The 19063-nt window shown below is 39.3% G+C and overlaps 1 protein-coding gene across 5 annotated transcripts; it reads right to left on the reverse strand.

Annotated features, from left to right (window-relative positions):
- Nucleotides 1–682: 682 nt before the first annotated feature.
- kctd17 (potassium channel tetramerization domain containing 17) lies at nucleotides 683–18605 on the reverse strand. Of its 5 annotated transcripts, none has more exons than XM_028041299.1 (7): nucleotides 18151–18604; nucleotides 8001–8109; nucleotides 7140–7231; nucleotides 5461–5610; nucleotides 3637–3762; nucleotides 2348–2483; nucleotides 683–1166 (listed from the first exon to the last, which is right to left on the reverse strand). In XM_028041299.1, exons 1-6 carry the CDS (start codon nucleotides 18496–18498, stop codon nucleotides 2388–2390), a joined length of 921 nt encoding a protein of 306 aa, XP_027897100.1. In that variant the 5' UTR covers nucleotides 18499–18604; the 3' UTR covers nucleotides 683–1166; nucleotides 2348–2387. The 5 variants fall into 5 exon arrangements, with proteins under 5 accessions (XP_027897100.1, XP_027897102.1, XP_027897101.1 ...); XM_028041301.1 differs by having other exon boundaries at nucleotides 5509–5610; nucleotides 18151–18602; XM_028041300.1 differs by having other exon boundaries at nucleotides 5461–5607; nucleotides 18151–18601.
- Between the last annotated feature and the right edge of the window lie 458 nt (nucleotides 18606–19063).

Genomic DNA, 19063 nt, shown 5'->3' on the forward strand with positions numbered 1-19063 from the left:
TTAACTCGTTTCCAATGCAAATGTGCGCAAAATTTTGTTATTCCGCTAATGTAAAAGAAAAAGCAATTTTGTAATTACGCTGTTTCTATTAAATAAGAAATTCAATTTAAATCACATGAATAGTTTTGTTCATGCGATAATTCGTTAAAATCCTGCTGCACCATCATCCTAGAACTACTTCCTCTTGTCTTCGTTGTTTCTGGCAGTAGTAACATCCTGTTGATCATGCGAACAAAGCGTTTCCAATACAGTTTTATGAAATACATTAATTTTGATACAGTTTAAAAACCTCATCATAGTACAACAACTTTTAATTAAAAAACGCAATTTTTTCCCCAAAATTGTCAAGAGTCCATAAAGCAAATTTATTTTCATAATTTCAATTGGTGAAAGTTTATGGTTAATGGAAACACAGTTAATACTCCACTAGTTTCAATTACTGTGTTTCCATTAAATAAGAAATTAAAATCTGCTGCATCATCATCCTCCAACCACTTCCTGTCGTCTTCTTTGTCGTTTCCGGCAGTAGTAACATCTGGTTGTTGGTCATGTGACTCATGATGTGAAAAGTGTTTCCATTACATTTATGAAAAACAACCTCGTCCTAACATGTTTTTTTTTAAATCTGTGTTTCCATTACGCAAATTTATTTCTATAATTTCAATTTGCGTATTTTTATTGCTAATGGAAACGCAGCTCGTCTCGTCTCCTCCATCTTGTTTTTTTATTACAGCTGAAACAAAGCGATTATGCTGAACGGGTTTGTTTACTTTTCTATCTGCCGTCTGAATAAAAACAGGAAGTGCTGCCTCCGTCACTGGGGGGAGGAAGGATGGAGAACTGACAGACGCCACAGTGGGACGTGTCAGGGTCCAGACGCTGCATGTCAGCAGCTGCACAGCGGGTCAGAACCGCGGGTCAGAGCTGACCTCTGACCTCCAGCTGGCTGTGGGTCTTTGGTTGTGACTTACTAAGCTCTGTTGTTTCTGTGTGAAATGATTGGATGACGATTCGTTGCTACAGCTGAGCAGGATTGTTCTGCGTCTTGATGAAATGAGGTCCGGGTTCTGACGGTGGTCCGCTGATGACTCTCGGAGGGGGCGGGGCTTAGGAATAGGTCTGGGGGGGCGGCGCTCCTACATGCGGGACCCGTGGATCTGGAAAAGCTGCAAAACAAAAACAAAACAGCAGGTTCTGTTACAGTAAGCTGGTTACCACGGCGACGGGACAGAATCACTCGGTTAGGTCTGAGCTGCAATGGCTGAGCTGACGATGATGATGATGATGAAGGCGTGAAGCTACCAACTAGTTTATGACATAAAGGTGAAGATTTCATACGTGTTGCTGCAGAAACGTCAGGAACGCTTCATGTCACCAGAAAGAACCAATCAATCAACCAATCAATCAGTTTAATCTGAGTCTAATCTGAGGTGAGCAAGCAGCCAGTAGGGCTGGCAGGATTTCAGATATTTAATCAAAAAACTAATCAATAATTGTCTATCGATAATTAGTTTTTTTGTTTTAAATATCAGAGGATATTCTATATATTGAATAGTCTATCAGATAATCTACTGATATCTATTGATATTTATCACGTGTCTATAGCAATATATTTTTATTGATCTACCGTCCAGCGCTGCGTCAGTGATGGAAAAGTCGGATAAAATGCGACGTGACGTCAGAAACTGTCGTATATAATTAATCTGGAACAGATCGGAATCGGACCGTCCACCATCTTGTTTCCATCTGGTGAAGAAGGAAGTTGCTCTCAGTGTCTTCAGAGGTTTTTGTGTGGTTTCCTTCAGTGGTTCTTGGTGCAGCGCCCCCACAGGCCAGGAGGGGAACAGGTTGGTCTGACTCAGAACCACAGCAGCTGGAGGTGGAGCAGATGGTTGGAGTTCTGGGTCCAGTAGAACCGGGTCGACCGGACCATCAGAAGGAAACACACGACTGATGAACAATCATTTTGCAACAGTAAATCGATTGGACGGCTGGAATCCTTTCTAATTTCTGACAGATTTCAGCTTTCTGACTTTTTGCTCCTGGTTTTTAACGTCTTTCCAACTTCTTACCCATTAATTTGTTTATGGACTGATTTGCTTTGTGTATTTGGCTAGAAATATTTAAACAAGGTCCTATGTGAATCAGTACTCTGTTATATGGTAAGGGAAATGAGTTCCAGTTAACGAATTGAAACAGAATGAGCCATTAGCTAATTGTTCTGGTTTTTATTTCAGAAACCTGATCTGGTGTCCAGAGGCTCCTGCGTCTCTGCAGACGTACAAACACATAAACACATTAATCGAGCAGATCTGGGCGCTAACACGTCCTCTGCTCGGTTTCTCACCCATTCCCGCCTCCCTTCGGTACAAAGAAACATGACTCGCTCATTCTCTCAGCCACTCATTCGCCGTGGTTTCTCTTCCTCCCTCCGCCTCCTCCTCTTCCTCCTTGGCTGCTTCCTCCTCCTGAGTCTCCAGCGGCTTGATTCAGGCATGAGGGAAGGAAGAGGAAAAAAAAGCGAGACAAAAAAATAATAAAATGTAAATGTTGATGAGCGTCAGAAAGGGTCGAGTGGGATGCTGGGAGATACATACAGAATGAAATGCATCAATATTTTCAAGTTGGAGGGAAACAGCTGATGATGGATGGGAGGAGAAGCAGAGCTGTGAGGATGAATCTGAGTGACATTTTGAGGCGAGTGACATTTGATGCATGGCGTAGGATCAAAGCACACTAGAGGAGAAGGCCTCCTTCTCTCATCCATCCATCTTTACAGCCAGAGATGCAAACAATCCACCGAATATTTATTATCGATTAATGATTTATTAGAATAAAATTAGCTCAAATTGATTGACTAATAACGTAACATTAGAGCTTTTTGGTGCTGTAGTTTGGCCGCCATCCAGCAGAGGGCACCGCTGGTCATCCTGAACCGGAGCCAGTTGATACAAAATGGCGGAGAGATCCCAAAGCCAAAAGTAGAAACGGTCCAAACAAAGTTTGGTGTGGGATGGAAAATGCACTTTATGCGGTTCTGTTTTCAAATCTTAACGCTTGAGAAGCTCCGCAAGTTATCAATTTAAAAAGTACTGGTTTGCTGCGAAGGCGAGAAAGTGATGATGTCAGAAAAACAGAAAATTAGGACGGCAGAGAAACTGACGTAACGATAAGAAGCACGGCTGACTTTGAGAGCTGTCTGTGTAATAATGTTAGAAAACAAATTTCTATTTATTTAGTTGGTATTTAACACAGCTAAACAAAATGTTTAAATTTTACGACCTGGTATTTGGGCCATACTGAGAAAAAATAAGTACGAGAATAAAGTTATAATATTAAGAGAAAGAAAGTCTAAATATTATGACTATATTTTCTTTATTATTTTATTCTTAGCTTGGCGTTAATACTCCATCTTGAAATATTAAGACCTACAGTATGTTGTAAATGCAGCATATTATAAAAATGTAGCCCTTTATGTTAAGGGATCCATTAACATAAAGGGCTACATTAAAATGACCACTTATTAATTAATTATTAATTGATCGATAAGACAAAGCTACTTTAGAGAAACGGATTAATCGATCATTTGCATCTCTTGCTTGTAGCGACTTTAGTCGCTGGGTTTCGGTCGGTCACCTTGGTTTTGTGGCTCTGCTCGGTTCCCAGACCCAACCCGGGCGTGTGGAGCTCCTTGGATACGACGCAGAGGAACTCGGCCTGGTCCTCCGTCCCGTAGCTGTAGGAGGAGCCGATGTTCACCATCTGCAGGAGGAGCAAGGGGAGGAGGAGACAGCGTGGTGGTCAGGCGGGGTTAGAGTCAGGAACCGCAGGCTGAGAGGACTAAAACTTTAAAAGCAGAAAAAGTGTTGGAGCTCATGCAGGGTGGCGTTTTAGGGAGGAAGGGGGTCGGTGGAGGTTCTGGTAGCGGCAGCAGCATGCTGTGGAGCGGGGAGGCGAAGCAAAGCGACAGGAGAAGAGAACCTACAGCTGGTTTATTTAGGAGCAACGTTCACCTGGAAACTGTCTGCATGCTGCAGTTAACGATTAATCCATTACTAAACCAGTTGACTATTATTTCAATAATTGATTAATCATGATTAATCGTTTCAGCCCTGGTTTATGGTTGTTTTTTTAAAGGCTGCTGCCGTCTGTACAATGAGACAATAATGTTCAAACTGCAGACGCTTTGAAAACTAACTAACTGATTTATAAGTGGGACAAAACATACCGGGAAAAATGTCGAAACTGTTTGAGAAAACTGCTTCTGAAAAAATATCACTCATGTCAACAAGTGACAGAAAGGTTTGATTCTTATCACTAAACTGTTACCAGTAACTGTATTTAGTCCCGTTTTCAAATATGGTGACATTTATTGATTTTCATAAATCTAACAGTGGAGGAAAGAGGTAAAATAAATTTGGGAACAATACCGTCAAGTTTTTGGAGTTTCAGACACAAATGTTAATTTTTTGTTGTGACCATAAATCAAAAATTTTATAAAAACAATTCCACGCTAAATTTCCACTCCCAGTGTCTAAACTTACTGAAAGCTTGGATACCAGAGTTAGTATCTGCTGTTCCTTACAGAACAAAGCAAAGCAATCCACACCAAATCAATGCAGGATTGGCTGCTAACAACAACGAGAAGCGAAACGACAGACTGAGTGGTTTCAGTCATCAGTCTGAGTTTCCAGGAAACACATTTAGATGGAGAGGAAGCCTCAGTCGTCATATAAATGTGAACTTAAGGCAAGCTGTTTGTGTATCTACTCAATATCCTGCATAGGAGCTCATTCCTACCAGATCTTAGGCTTTAATAACTTAGAAAATATCACTCTTAACCAGAGGTGGGCCGAGTAAGAGTAGCTCTACTTCAACATGTTTTACTCAAGTAAAAGTAAAAAATTGGGCAGAGTACCCAAAAAATTACTCAAGTACTGAGTAACTGATCAAACGATCAGTCATTTAATATTTAAACATTACATCATCAGACAGACCAAAATATAAAGTGAAAATTTTTCAAACTCAGTTTCTTTCAATAAAAAACTTCTGAAACTTTAACAGAAACTGCGGGCGAGTTTCTGGTGGGTTTTGGTTAAAACTTGTTTGTTTTTCATTCAGTGGGAAGAAAATCCAGAAATTTTACTCAAGAGAAGAAATACTTCATAAAATTATTCAAGTAAAAGTAAAAATACAGCATAGTAAAAATACTTCTAAAAGTAAATTTAAAAAAAAGTTACTCAAGCAAATGTAACTGAGTAAATGTAACTAGTTACTACCCAACTCTGGGATTAACCAGCGCCACCTAGTGTTCAAACAGCAGCACAGAGACGACCTGCAGTTCAACCTGAGTTTCTGACTCATCTGTTTGTTTTCCAGCTTTAGTTTGAGGAGTGCAGAGAGCAGGGCAGAGGTCAGGGGTCAAACTGAGGGGTCAGCAGCAGCGTGAGTCCAACCCACAGTCCAGAGCAGTCCGGTGCGGGGCTTTCTGCAGGCGCGCACGCTGACCTGCTCAAACTTCCAGCCGTCTGACATGGTGGAGACCATCTGGGTCAGCTCCTCCTCCTGGCACTGCAGAACCCGGTACACGTGTTTGGGTGGTACCTGCTGCTGGGGGGAGGGGGGGGACAGGTGAGACAGGTGAGACAGAGAAACAACCCAAAACACAACTGATGAAGATCATTAAAGCTGAAAAGCCCTAAAAATGTCTGGGAGCAAAAATAAATGATCTCAAATTTAATTCTTTGAAAGAGATTTTTTTCACCAATGGCTCCTTGAACTTCCAAAGCTCAGGGCGGCCATCTTGTTTGACAAACATGTTTTACAGCTTCTGTTTATTTGGACTTTGAATTCAGGCTAATTCTACAACAAAATATAATAATTATAAAGATTTTTTTCTTTTTTGATCAGAAGGATGCAAGTTATCAATGAATAAATTAAGTTTATTAGAACATCACATTTCAACAACAAGGCAGTTCATAGTGCCATCAATAAAATCATCCTCACTCCTCTGATATGTTGGTCAAGGTTTCATTCATTATGATTTAAAAGCAGAGCAGAACTCAGAGTTTCGGCTGTTTTGCAGTTTTTGGGAAGTTTGTTCCAGATTTGTGGTGCATAGAAGCTGAATGCTGGAGTTATTTACAAAATAAAAGTTATATGAGAACAAACAATAAGGTTGGAATAATATGAGAAAAACGTAATATTACCAGAATAAAATCATAAAATCAGGGGAATGAAGGAGTAATTTTATTAGAATGCCTTCACAAAAAATAACTAAAATTATACAAACTTTCTAAATAAAACAACTTTTTTTCTCATAACTTTCAGATGTTCTAGTAAAATTGTGCCTTTATGCTGCTAATATGACTATATTCTCGTAATTAAAAATGGTCGTAACTCATAGAAGGAAAGATTGAAAATGTTTTCTGTCATTTATTATTTTCCTTTAAAAAAGATTTTATTTCCCAGTCCAGTGAAATGAGGAGCCAACCAGGTAATGAAGTGACCAGAAGCTAAAATCCCTGAATGTTGATGTTTATCTGAGCACAGCAGTGAGTCAGTCTCAGAGGAAGTGGGCGTTTGTTTCAGGCTTTATGTAAGACTGAGGAAGAAAAGAAAAACATTCCTGGAGAAAAGATCTTGCTTGTGAAAGAATGAACATCTAATGTTATATAACGGCTCAGTATTTAGCAGCGTTTATTATTTATGAGCTCTAGGTGGAGTTTATGTCGCTCATTACTAAACTCAACACCAGGGGTGTCCAAAGTGTGGTCTGGGGGCCATTTTTGGCCCCTGGCTGATTTTGTGGTGGACGCAGATTAAGGCTTTTTATTTTAAATTGGGTCAGAAAGATTACAGACAAATTGAAACCTTATTGAAATACAAAGTATTCATTTAAAATAACCACATTTTTGCACCATTCTGTTTTTATTGCTCCAAACTGACCAACTTTTTGCTGCAATGCAAAAACAAAATCTTACCAACTATTTCTGGATTCTATTCAAATATATGAATACATTTGAAATAAGTCAAAGTAACTTACAGATGACCGTCCAGCATGATATATGAGCTTGTTTAAAGTCAATAATTCCTTAATATTGGTGAAAGTTTTCAGAAACCTGAAGATGTGAATTTACCTGTGTGGCTTTAGAGTCTCTCTCTACGATCCGCTCCTTGATCAGCTTGATCAGCGGCGTGATGTTGTAAAACTCAGCCTCCTCCAAAACGCCTTCAAACCAGAAAACAGCAACATGAGCAACGCTGCAACACGAGCAACATGAACAACGAGCAACACGAGCAACATGAGCAACATGAGCAGCGCTGCAACAGACGCATTGAACCCGTCTGCGTCTCGCTCAGCGGTCTGCATCCTGAGGCTCAGAAAAACTTTGGTTTAAAATGATTATGATGTTGATGTAAACATAACAAATGAAGATTTTTAGCACTGTTTCAGTCTTTTTCTTATAACAGTTGCATTTAATTTTCTCTATGGAATCACTAAAAATACCAATAATCATAAATCTATTTTCTTGTCTTTTGGTTAGAAACTTTTTATTTTTATATAATATCCACAAATAAACATTTCACAAAAGAAAATGTGTCCATTGACTTTTTGCAAATGTTTAAAAATGTTTTCTTTAATTTTAAAACCTGAAAATAAAAATAAAACTGATAAATTTCCTGTATTTTTATGGGAAAACTATAAGTTCTCTTTTTTCAAGACGTCATATACATTTGCAAGTTTTACTTTGGACTGTAAAGGCTGCAGATCTTCATAATATGATTAGAAAAAGATGAATATATATTAGATTGTAACATGTTAAACAATGTAAATAACTACATTATTTATGCTATAGCTAGTGGTATGCTATTTGTGTGTAACATTAATATTAGCATGTTCTTACATATTAATAATATATTGCATCCAGGTAACTGAAATGAGTTCATCATATCTAGGAGGTATTTATAGTAAATCACTCTGTGGGAACATGACAGACCTTCCTCCGCCAGCTCCTTGTTGTAAACCAGCTTTCCGTGCCGTAAGTAGTTGAGGATGGGACCAAAGTAGGTGGGGTCTCTGTCGATGACGTAAGCTCCGGTCTCATCCTGAAACAGAGAAACATAAAATATTACTTTACGTAGATGGATGAATGACAGACGGATGGTAGGGTTGTATATTAATGGTTTATTAGATTAAATTTAGTTCCAATCGGTGCATTTTCTTTCAGTGTTGTAGTTAGGCCGCCATCCAGCAGAGGGCGCCGTTGGTCATCCTGCGCGGAGCCAGAGAACAAAATGGCGGACACAATTTAAGGATGGAACGAGAAACGATCCCAACAGTCCAGTTTTGAGGTAAAAATCAACTTTATGTGGTTCCGTTTTGAAATATAAACACTATAAACTCCTTAACTTTCACCTTTTAGGGCTTCGTTTATGACGGAGCAACTTTAACTTCTCATTCAATTATTACTGATGTGATACGAGGTTGAGGATGTCAGGAAAAACGTAATACGGTGGAAAAACATGATCAAAACTGATTTTAAGGCTCTCGTCAGTTAATGCACTTCATGGATAAAAGGTTTTAACATTCATTTAATAGCAACATGTATTGAACATCTCTGTGTTCACAGGGAATTAAGTTTTTCACACATTTTATGGTTGGATGGATGGATGGATGGGTTGTTGGATGGATGGATGGATGGGTAGTTGGATGGATGATTGGATGGATGGTTGGATGGATGATTGGATGGATGATTGGATGGATGGGTTGTTGGATGGATGGATGGGTGGGTAGTTGGATGGATGATTGGATGGATGGTTGGATGGATGATTGGATGGATGATTGGATGGATGGATGGATGGTTGGATGGATGGTTGGATGGATGGTTGGATGGATGGTTGGATGGATGGATGGATGGTTGGATGGATGGTTGGATGGATGGATGGATGGTTGGATGGATGGTTGGATGGATGGTTGGATGGATGGTTGGATGGTTGGATGGATGGTTGGATGGATGGTTGGATGGATGGATGGATGGTTGGATGGATGGTTGGATGGTTGGATGGTTGGATGGATGGATGGTTGGATGGATGGATGGATGCTCCTCAGTATATTTTATTCTGTTTTTCAGATTCTATTTTCTTCTTCTCTCATCTTTCCTCTGAACACCAGCCTCTATTTTTATCCCAGCAGCTGGAGGACAACTTCCTGCTGACATCATTTCCTTCTGGAATTGTACGGACTGAACTGGAATCAACCAGCTGTACTCCAGGATCATCACTGGTTCTGCTGGTTCTGGCACTGGGTTGCTACTGATCTCTGTGAAAGCCGCCATGTTGGCTGAAATGAAGCAGGTTAGCTGATCTCACACACATCAACAATCCGTCTCCATTCTGTTGCGCTGCTGCATCCAAAACTGAACGGCCTTCACCGTCTGTTACATGGGAGAAAAGTGATGGTCTGAGTTTCGCCCTCGCTCTGCGTAATGACTGAGGCTGAAGTGAATTAATATTTTTCTGCTCTATATTTAGAGCTGAAGCAGTGAGAAGTCGTTCTCTCTTCATGTGACCAAATCCTTCGGCAGGCAGATAAAAACTTTTGCCTCAAGCTGCTCTTTTATTTAGAGCTTCAGCACAACAGGCGTGTTTGCAGCGTGTTGCATAACCTGGAAGAACAGATGCACACAGTCAGGTTTTCTGTTGACCTGGGACTAAATCAAACCTTTCTAGGGATTCAAAGAGATGATTATTTAAACTTTAAATGCATAAAGTAACACAAGTATTTTAAGAGCAGTACTGCAAAGTATTTCAGACTATAAAATAAAACCACAGACACACAAAACTAAAACCAGAACTTTAACAAGTACATTTTAATTAATTACATGGATTTTACTAGCATGAGGAGTTCTCTCTGTACTCCTAAAACTAAAGCTGGCAGAAAAGGGCTTTGAATTGAAAATGTTGCTGTTTTTATGGTTTGATTAAAATGTGATTAAATAATGACAGACCATGCAAACTGTTGAGCTGCAGAAATGGAACCAAGCAGAAGTTTAGAACAGAAAAACCTGATTAGTCGGCAGAAAACGTGTCGAACGTCAACATCAGAAACAATCGACGATGTGGTTAGCTTGAGAAACTGAATGTATAAGATATGTACATTATTTAGATGATCTAAAAATCTGGGTTTTACCGATCAAGTTACAATCAGATCTGAGTTAAATAATGAATCAATCACATAAGATCCAGCAGTTTGTAAAGCGAAGAAACAGGGAGGAGATAAGATTCAGCAGAACAGGCTGCAAAAAACAGCCAGAAAAATTCAGAAAACCGTAAAAAAAAAAATAATCAGAAAACAGTTTTAGAAAGAATAACTCTACCCTCGGGAGGGAATCAGTGACTCCTAGTGAGACAGGATGAGAGGATTTGACATGAAACTGGGAGGAAGGGTTCAGAAACACAGCATGTGGGATTGTTTGTGCTGAAAATCACTGTGATTAGAGAGAGAAGGGACCTGACAACACACACACACACACACCCACACACACACACACACACACACACACACACACACACACGCCTCCTAAATAAGCAGAGCTGCAGTGAAGGACGGCCCGGCGCTCCGTCAGCATGACTCTACAGCGTGAAAACGTCCAGAGAATCTCAGAATAAAACAGTTTGTGGTTCTGGTCGGCCCGGTTACACCCAGCTGTTCTGATGGGAGGGGTCAGAGGTCAGAGGTTGCGGTACATCTTTAATATAACGAACCCTGGTCCGGTTCGTTTAGTGAGCTGTGAACACTAATCAAACTCTGATCTGAGGTCTGGGTTCGGTTTGAAAGTGAACGCCAAGCGGGCCGGAGACTGCTCCAAAAACAGGAAGTGGACTACACTGCAGGGCATTCTGGGTAAATACAACCACACTGGTGCCATGACATTTTCCGTTTTATTTAGTTTTCCCTTCATGTTTTTTATCTTTTAGCAGTTATGAGGCACAGCAGTGAAACCTGAAACTGCTGCTGTTACCCAGCAGGTTGTTGCTAGGCAACCAGCGTTGGGGGAAACGGCTAGTTACCAAGTAGGTTGTTATTATGTAACCAAAGAATGAGTGAGTTAGTTGATGCTACCAGCTAGTTTAGCTAAAGGTTTTCCTCTGCCTACATTTCCCAGAATGCCTGTGGTTCTGGATGTTACAAAATATTCCGTCAGCTGTATTATCTATTGATATTGATCACTTGTCTGTTATGGTATATATTATTGCTATATTTCTCCAGCTCTACTCTGAACACACAGCAGAAATAGTTCATATCTTTAATAACCGCAGCAGGTCATGTGACTGATATCGGCCTGAATTTTCCTATCAGAGACGAATCGTTCTGGTTCAGTTATTTACTGGAAACATGATCTGAGTGACATAAATTTATTCCTGCAAAGCTGCACAAACACCACGATGACCAATGTTTGAACTAGACCTTCTGGTTTGGGGAGTTATCAGAAATGTTGATGTTTATCTTTCACATTTTTCTAAGAATTGGTTTCTTTCATGTTTATTCAGAAATGTTTTCCATACTAGTCAGCATGAACTGAAAACTAAAACTATTTCAGGAGCAAACGCAGCAGCAGAGTAAAAAACATTTGTTTAGGAAATTAAGCCGAGAAAAAAAAAAAAACATGTTTTCATTTCCAGCTTTAATCTGATAATAAAGAGAATTTACCTGGAAAAGCAGATTATTATCAAAAATACAAACATTCGTTATAATATGACTGAAAAGTCCATTTATTTTAGCTACTTTTTAACTTTTTAAGTAAAACATTATTTAGATTACTCACACACAGATGGATGTTCAGTTGTTTTGATTTTCCACCTACTGGTAATAAAAATATATTTAAAATTTGAACATTACATCAAACCTTTAAAATGATTTTTAAAAACAGAAATGTGGGTTTAATGCCGGCTAAAAGGTTGTTGCGTTAACAGGAAATAGTCAGACAAATGAGGCATATAACATATAAATATGGATTATTATAATTAAAAGGAAAATAATGAAGTGTTTAACCCTCATAATTAAGCAGATCAGAACAATCAAACTAACAATAAAATCAATGCTGGTTGTTTGCTTAGGAGTTTTTGTTTCTGTCAGAAAGATAATATTTATTCATTATGCAACAAGTTTCTTGCCAAACGCAGCAGAAAATGAAAAATGGCCTCCTGGTTTTACCACAGCGACGTTGAGTCGGTTTTAAATGAATGGAGCCATAAAGTCCGGCTGATTAATGGCGTGGTGTTATGCACATAATGACCATTTATTTATTTTAAGAAAATAATTTTATTTACATAATATTTTTATTTTACCTGAATTGTTTTTTGTTTTTTTTACTTTAACGGTTGGTTTCATTTATCTTAATGATCTGATGCTGCGTAGCTTTACTGCAACCAACACGTCTCCTCAAAATGTTAAATACATTGGAAATACACGTCCAGTTTGCAAGGACCAGAAATCTCACCATAACGGAAATATAAAAAGTTCTAATGAAGCACATTGACCTGGTTGAACTCCTGCATCATTATGGCGGGTTAAACTGGCCGTTACTTCACTAAACTTCTGATTACTGAGGATAAAGTCCAGCTTCATTCTGCTATAAACTGAGTTAGTTTTGTAATCCTGCCAGCTGTGCGCTGACTGACGCGTCCTGCAGGTGGAGACGAGCCGCCACCGCCTCCTGGCCGGCGCCGCGTGTTCAGACACGACGGTACCGCCGGTTCAGACGTGTGCTGGAATTCACACCGACAGAAAAAACACTCAAACTAGCTCAGATATCAAGACTTGTCTCAATGCAGCTGAGATGCTAAAATCCAACTGTGTCGCCTCACCTTGAACGCATCGCTGGAAGCAACCAGCAACTTGTTGGCATCTGTTGAGCTGGAGCTTTACTGGACGCTCTCGTGTTAGCTTAGATTAATCTGTACTCAGAAATATCAGAAAAATAATGAACAATTGTTTATATATTCAGTCTGCTGTTTCCGTCTCAACTAAATAATTTTTTTGAAGGCCAGTTTTGTTTAGAGATTTTATAATCCATTTTATTTGTTTATTTATGGATATTTAAAATGTCTTCCAGGTCCAGTGTTAGAATTCAAAGTTTATTGATCTTTGAGAATGTGTTCTTATATTATTATTATTCCCATTATATTACTGGAAAATGATACTAAAACAATAATATTGTTGTTAATTGCTGTAACTTCTGGGACAATTTTTCATGCAGGAACATTTTTTATCATGTCAGGCCTAGTTAAATCCTTCCTGTTACCTGAAGCTAATATTAGCTGTTAGCGCATCTGCCTGCTGCTGATTGGTCCAGCTCTTATCATTATTGGCATTTCTGTATATTAAATGTCTATGTCGACCATCAGGAAAAAATATTGTGCAATATATGCTGCTATTGTTTTATCTCTCAGCAGTGGTCCATGATAAAATATTAATAAAGTGTGAAGTTTGTGAATAACAGAAGGTGGTAAAACATGAAATCATGAAAGTGGGAGAAGAAAGGAAATAATGAAGGTGTCTCTGGTCAACACAGCAGGCGCCTGATGATGCATTCAGGAGAAATCTGTGCACTTGGTACTTTTCCAGACTATTTTGGGACAGAAACCTTCAGACTCACAACACAAAGATTTTTAAATAGTTCAATAACAGACTGCAGCCAGGACAGCAAATATTTAGCAGCGTTTTCATCTTATCTGGATATATTCAGCAGAAGAACCTCTGAGTGTTTCAGATGACGGTCTGGTCTTTAGCTGGCAGCCTGGAAATCGGACCTTCCTGGTTGCTGAGTGGAAGAAACTGCAGCTAAATGCATTATCTTTGCTAAATGTAAACGCTCTTCTAGCCGACTCACGCATCCACAGCAGCTCTCCGGATCCGTCACTCCGGCCGATCCAAAGTGTTCACGGTTCATTCAGAGGTTAATGTTCAGAATAAAACAGATTTAAGTAAAAGCAGAGCCCATATCAAACTGAACTCGATTTGGGTTTGGAGTTCAGTTTCCCTCCCAGCAGGAGGAAAAGTCTCGTTCATCAGCTGAGCAGAAACATCAACCAGGGAAATAAAAGCATTAAACCAAAACTGAACTTGCTTCACAATAAAGTCACTAAATCCCTGCAGATGATGAGCATTACAGCCTAACCAGCCTCACGCTTAAGATGATGTTTCTCTGATAGAGGTGGAAAAACTTTGACTAAAAATCAGGAATTCAGAAAAGCAATATGATAAAAAAAAATTTTAAAAATCGCAAAATTCCTTGCAAATATGCTTAAAGCACCGGAAAATCTGTGATTTCAATCGCAAAAATTATGTAAAAATTGCAAAATCCTGGTGGGACTGAATAGAATAACATAGAAATAAGCTTTTATTGTTCCTTCACACAAATTAAAATTACCAAACCAAACCGAGAAATATGAGACTGCTTTCAAATGTACATTAAAAAACAGATGAAACTTTTGTGCAACTAATAAAAATATCAGATTCACAGGAATGTGCCTCTAAGCTAATTCTCCAGATAAATTGATTTAATTAGAGATGCAAACAATTAATTTTACTATTAATTGTCGATTAATGATTTTTTAGATTAAAATGAGTTCCAATCGGTTAATAACATCTCCTTAAACCTTTTTTCAGTGTGGTAGTTTGACCTCCGTCCAGCAGAGGGCGCCGCTAGTCATCCAGAGGCGGAACCAGCTGTTACAGAAACAAAGATGGCGGCCGCTGCAGATAGTGAAAGTCTGTTTGGGATGCAAGATGATTTTTATGCGGTTTAGATTTTAAATATTAACGCTCAACTAACTCCTTAAGTCAGGGCTAAAAGTAATAATGTGGAAAAAACAATTTTCTGTTCATTCAGTCAGTATTTAATACAGCTGACACAAAATGCTGTTAAAATTTTATGATTTTTCTATTTTAAATCTAGCATACTAAAAAACATAGACTGTTTGGTTATAAAAAGATTCTTGATTCAAGAGAAAACTCAACTTTAGATGAACTCAATCGTTAACTTGCGTCCATAGTTTAACGTACAAAATGAGTCTGAATATTTGTGCATGAAATTGAGAATAATAGCATGGATGTGAACAATATGCTGGCTTTGAGTTTGTTGGTAGCGGTGCAGCTAATGAAAGGTGCAGCTGGTGTTTCTGCGACATATTTGTGTTTGTGAGTTTGGCGTTTTGCTGCGTCTTCAGGTTGAGCAGCAGCAGCTGAGGGTGGAGGACAGACAGCCAGGTTTCTGTTTCCACTGGAGCTGCACCGAGCCCGGCTGCTGGCTCCTGGTTCAGCTTCACATCTGGATCCAAATAATCAGATTTATCATCAAATCAAAACATTGGAGCAGATCTGTGTAAATGTAGAAAAGAGGGAATTTCTTAATGCAGGAATTTTTGAAAAACAAAACATTCCAGTTTTTATTTCTCTTTTAATTGTTGATTTTCATCATCAGGCTGAAAATGCAGCCAAAAAACAACAAGTAATTTTAATGTGTTTCCTGCAGCCATTAGAATGTTGTCAGGATAAAAACTAGGGGTGGAAATATTTGACTGTATAAGGATTTGATTTATGATTTCCGTTCTGATCTGTTGGTCCAAAGCAGAACAACAAATGGACTTTAAAATGTCTTTTTCTCATTTACTAAGTTTTAAATATTAATCCATGCTTCAATGAAATTAGGCCTGCTGCAGTATTTGTTTGGCAGGTTCTACTAGAATATGTTTAAAGATGATCATGAATGAAACAACATCCTGAGTTTTAACCAAAGCGATGAGCAGAACGGAGAGTTTAACACCAGATTCTGTTTCCATCATCATCATTCAGCAACCAGCAAGGTCAAGACAAACTAAACTCTCCCTGTGGTTCTGATGCAGCGGACAGAACCATTAACCTGCTGGGTTGTAAAGCTCCTTAATGATGCATGAGTTTAAGATGTTCATTTGTTTGAGTTTGTTTATAGATCTTCACTAAATGTCACTAATTATCATATTTCCTGCTGCTGCTGCGCTCTGAACTTCAGATCATCAGGTAGTTCATCTATAACGTCGTTAGATGGTCGGACTCTGCCGAGGTTTTCACCGTCAGTAGAGACATGTCGCGCTCTGTGAGCCTCATCCACATCAAAGGCTGCAGCATAAAGGAAAGGTGCAGCATTAATGAGATGCTGCAGTCCTTTCAGCGCGTTCGGCTTGCATGTGACTGGCAGACGTATAATAGGTTTCCCTCAATGTCCCCATAAGATGCCAGCTGCACGGATACCGACTGTGCAGCTCCCTGCAGAAGAGGCAGCACGTGTTCATCCATCTGAGCCCAGCTACTTACACTTACACACACACACACACACACACAGAGGAGAGAGAAACAGACTGCACACACACAATATTAGCTCACGTTCAGCCTACACAACACCAGCAGAAAACAGGGGCAATCTCTACCAATTCCACCAGTTGGTGCCGCCATGCGTGAAACTGGAGCACAACCAGTAGCTTCCCATCATCCCAGTCAACCAGAAGGCGAGTAAAGCTGCTGGATGCTGGCGCATTGAAAAACATTTAACAATTAAAACAAGGTCCATTTCCATTGGCATGATTTATTCTTCTTCTCTTTTTCTACCAAGAACTGAATGACTAAAGTCTTCAACTTGTTTTAAAGGACATTTGTGTTTACAGAGACTTCATAAATAATTTTATTTGTTGTTTCTGTTTGTTTATTTTGAATATTAAAATGTCTTCCAGTTCCAGTGTCAAATGTTCATTCGAATTTAAAGTTTGTTGGTTTTTGTTACCAATCGTTACCATTACATTACTTAAAAATGGTTTCAAAACAACATTATTGCCGTTTATCACGATAATTTTTGTCAAAATTTGTTAATTTGACAAACCGCTCTAAATGTGAGAAAATGAAGCCGAAGAACTTCCAGTCCGGTCTATGGCGGACGGTCGCTAGTTAATGCTGTTATGATAGCCATTAAAGTGACAATCACAACTATTAATTACTCAGTTTTTAGATAACTGTAACTGCATGACACAACATTCAAAAGTGACCAGGCCTGTTACGATAACTAATGGTTCTCCCAGACGTTATTGTGATAAGCGATATTGTTGTTTTGTGACTATTCTCACATTCTCAAAGATCAATAAATTTTAAATTATAATTAACATTTGACACTGGAAGACACTTTAAATATCCACAATAAATAAAACAACAGACAAGATGAATTATGAAGTCTCTGCAAACAAAATTGCCCTTCAAAATAAGGGCTAGTTGAGACCAAAACTCCAGTTTTTGGTAGAAAGAGAAAGATAATAAATCATGCAGCTGAAAATGGAGCTCATTTAAATTATTATGCAATTTATTTATTGCTTATTGTGCGCAATAAATAATCAGACAAATTATTCCAAAGGTAGATCAACCTGTCAGTTTCACTTTTAAATACCAAGCATGCCGATGTGAGTGAAGCGTCTGCACAGCCTAGTGTGAGATTGAGCAAAGTTGTTATGCAAAGTAAGGGAAAGTCAGTGTTTTTTTCCTGTGATAAGTGAGACTGAGAGTTCAGGTCGCATACAAAAACATTTTGTCCAGAGTTTACTTATACCAGCTGATCAGCTCCACTCTTGAGCCTTCTGTGATGTCATCCACTCAAACAGGCAACACCAAATTAGCTGGGGGCTTTATTCTTTAACGTCATGTTTTAAAAACTTTATATTTTGTAAAATCCAAACCCAGTTTTCCAGCTGCTTTTCTTCTGTCAGTTTACATCAGTTAGTGAAAAAGAAATGTGCTGCAGGACGGTACCTTTAAACTTTTAACCTCAAGTCTTCTGTTGGTGCTTTACGCTACTGGTTAACTAGCTGTGTGGTATTAACAGTTTTACTAAGAGAATGAAAACAAATCCACAGCTGATAGAGATGTGGTGATAAAACAACACTTCAAAGCCAATAAACACTCCACATATTGATAGATGTCAAATGTAAATGTTCCACAGGACCTGAACACATCACCTCTGGGAGGTCATTGAACTTTCCGTGCATTCTCTCTGCGTAACTCCTTGTTATTTTGTGTAACTATTTTGCCTCACCGCCTTCCGAGGATCAACATTTCCCGGCCGGACTCACCGTGTCGGAGTGCAGGTCCTGCTGCTGGCACAGCCGGTACAGGAACGAAGTTTGCTCCTTGAGCAAGGTCTGCCGCGTTGTGAGGAACACCGTTCCGCCGACGTTCAGCCGGACCCACTTGCCGTTATCCCCCCCGTTGGGGTTGATGACCGAGCCGTTGCCGATGCTCTGCGCCGCCGTCCCGCCGGGTTCGGAGGCTGCGGAGGTCGCGCTCTCCCCCGCCGCCTCTTTGTCTTTGTTGTTGTTGTTATTGTTGTTGTTGCTGTTGTGGTGCAGGGTGCCGCCGAGGTGTGTGGACGGCGCGGCGACGTCCGCCGGTTCCCGCACGTCTTCTGCGGTCGTTGCCATTTGTTGGAAACCCAGAGACACACGACGTTCAGGCGGACGAACCCGACTACTGGCTCCGCTCCTTCTGTCCGCCAACGGCAGCGCAAGCCCCGCCCCCAAGCTGCACTAGCTCAAGCGTTAGCCATGTTAAAGCTTCCCGTAGGCAAACATTCTACTTCCGAAAATGCTCTTTCACAATAAGAGCCACATTTCCGGTTTTAGATCGTAAGGGTAACGATGTGTTTAACTATCATGACTTTCTGCTTCCAGCCAATGAAAACACGACATTCAAGATTAGATATTTACATTTTAATACAGGAATGATGATTTAATTGAAAACAGAGGTGGGTAGAGTTTACAAAAACTAAAAGTAGCAGTACTTTAACATATTTTTACTAAAGTAAAAGTAAATTACACAAGTAAAGAAGTATTTGGTAAAAAAAACAAAAAAAAACGTCTATTCAATACTGAGTTACTGATTAACTTATCACTCATTTGACATTTAAAAATTACATAGACACACCAAAATATAAAGTGGAAATTGTGCATATTAAGGATGAAAATGACAATAATTCATATAAATAGC

The sequence above is a fragment of the Xiphophorus couchianus genome, chromosome 2 (genome assembly GCF_001444195.1).
Source record: "Xiphophorus couchianus chromosome 2, X_couchianus-1.0, whole genome shotgun sequence".
Taxonomy (NCBI): domain Eukaryota; kingdom Metazoa; phylum Chordata; class Actinopteri; order Cyprinodontiformes; family Poeciliidae; genus Xiphophorus; species Xiphophorus couchianus.

Excerpts from the sequence above, each read along its gene's own strand:
- kctd17 (XM_028041299.1), bottom strand. The coding sequence starts at position 18,498 with ATGGCAACGACCGCAGAAGACGTGCGGGAACCGGCGGACGTCGCCGCG. Across the intron at positions 7,232-8,000 it reads CAAGGAGCTGGCGGAGGAAG|GCGTTTTGGAGGAGGCTGAG; the intron begins GTCTGTCATGTT and ends TCTGGTTTGAAG. Across the intron at positions 2,484-3,636 it reads AGCAGAGCCACAAAACCAAG|CCGCTGGAGACTCAGGAGGA; the intron begins GTGACCGACCGA and ends GCCTGAATCAAG.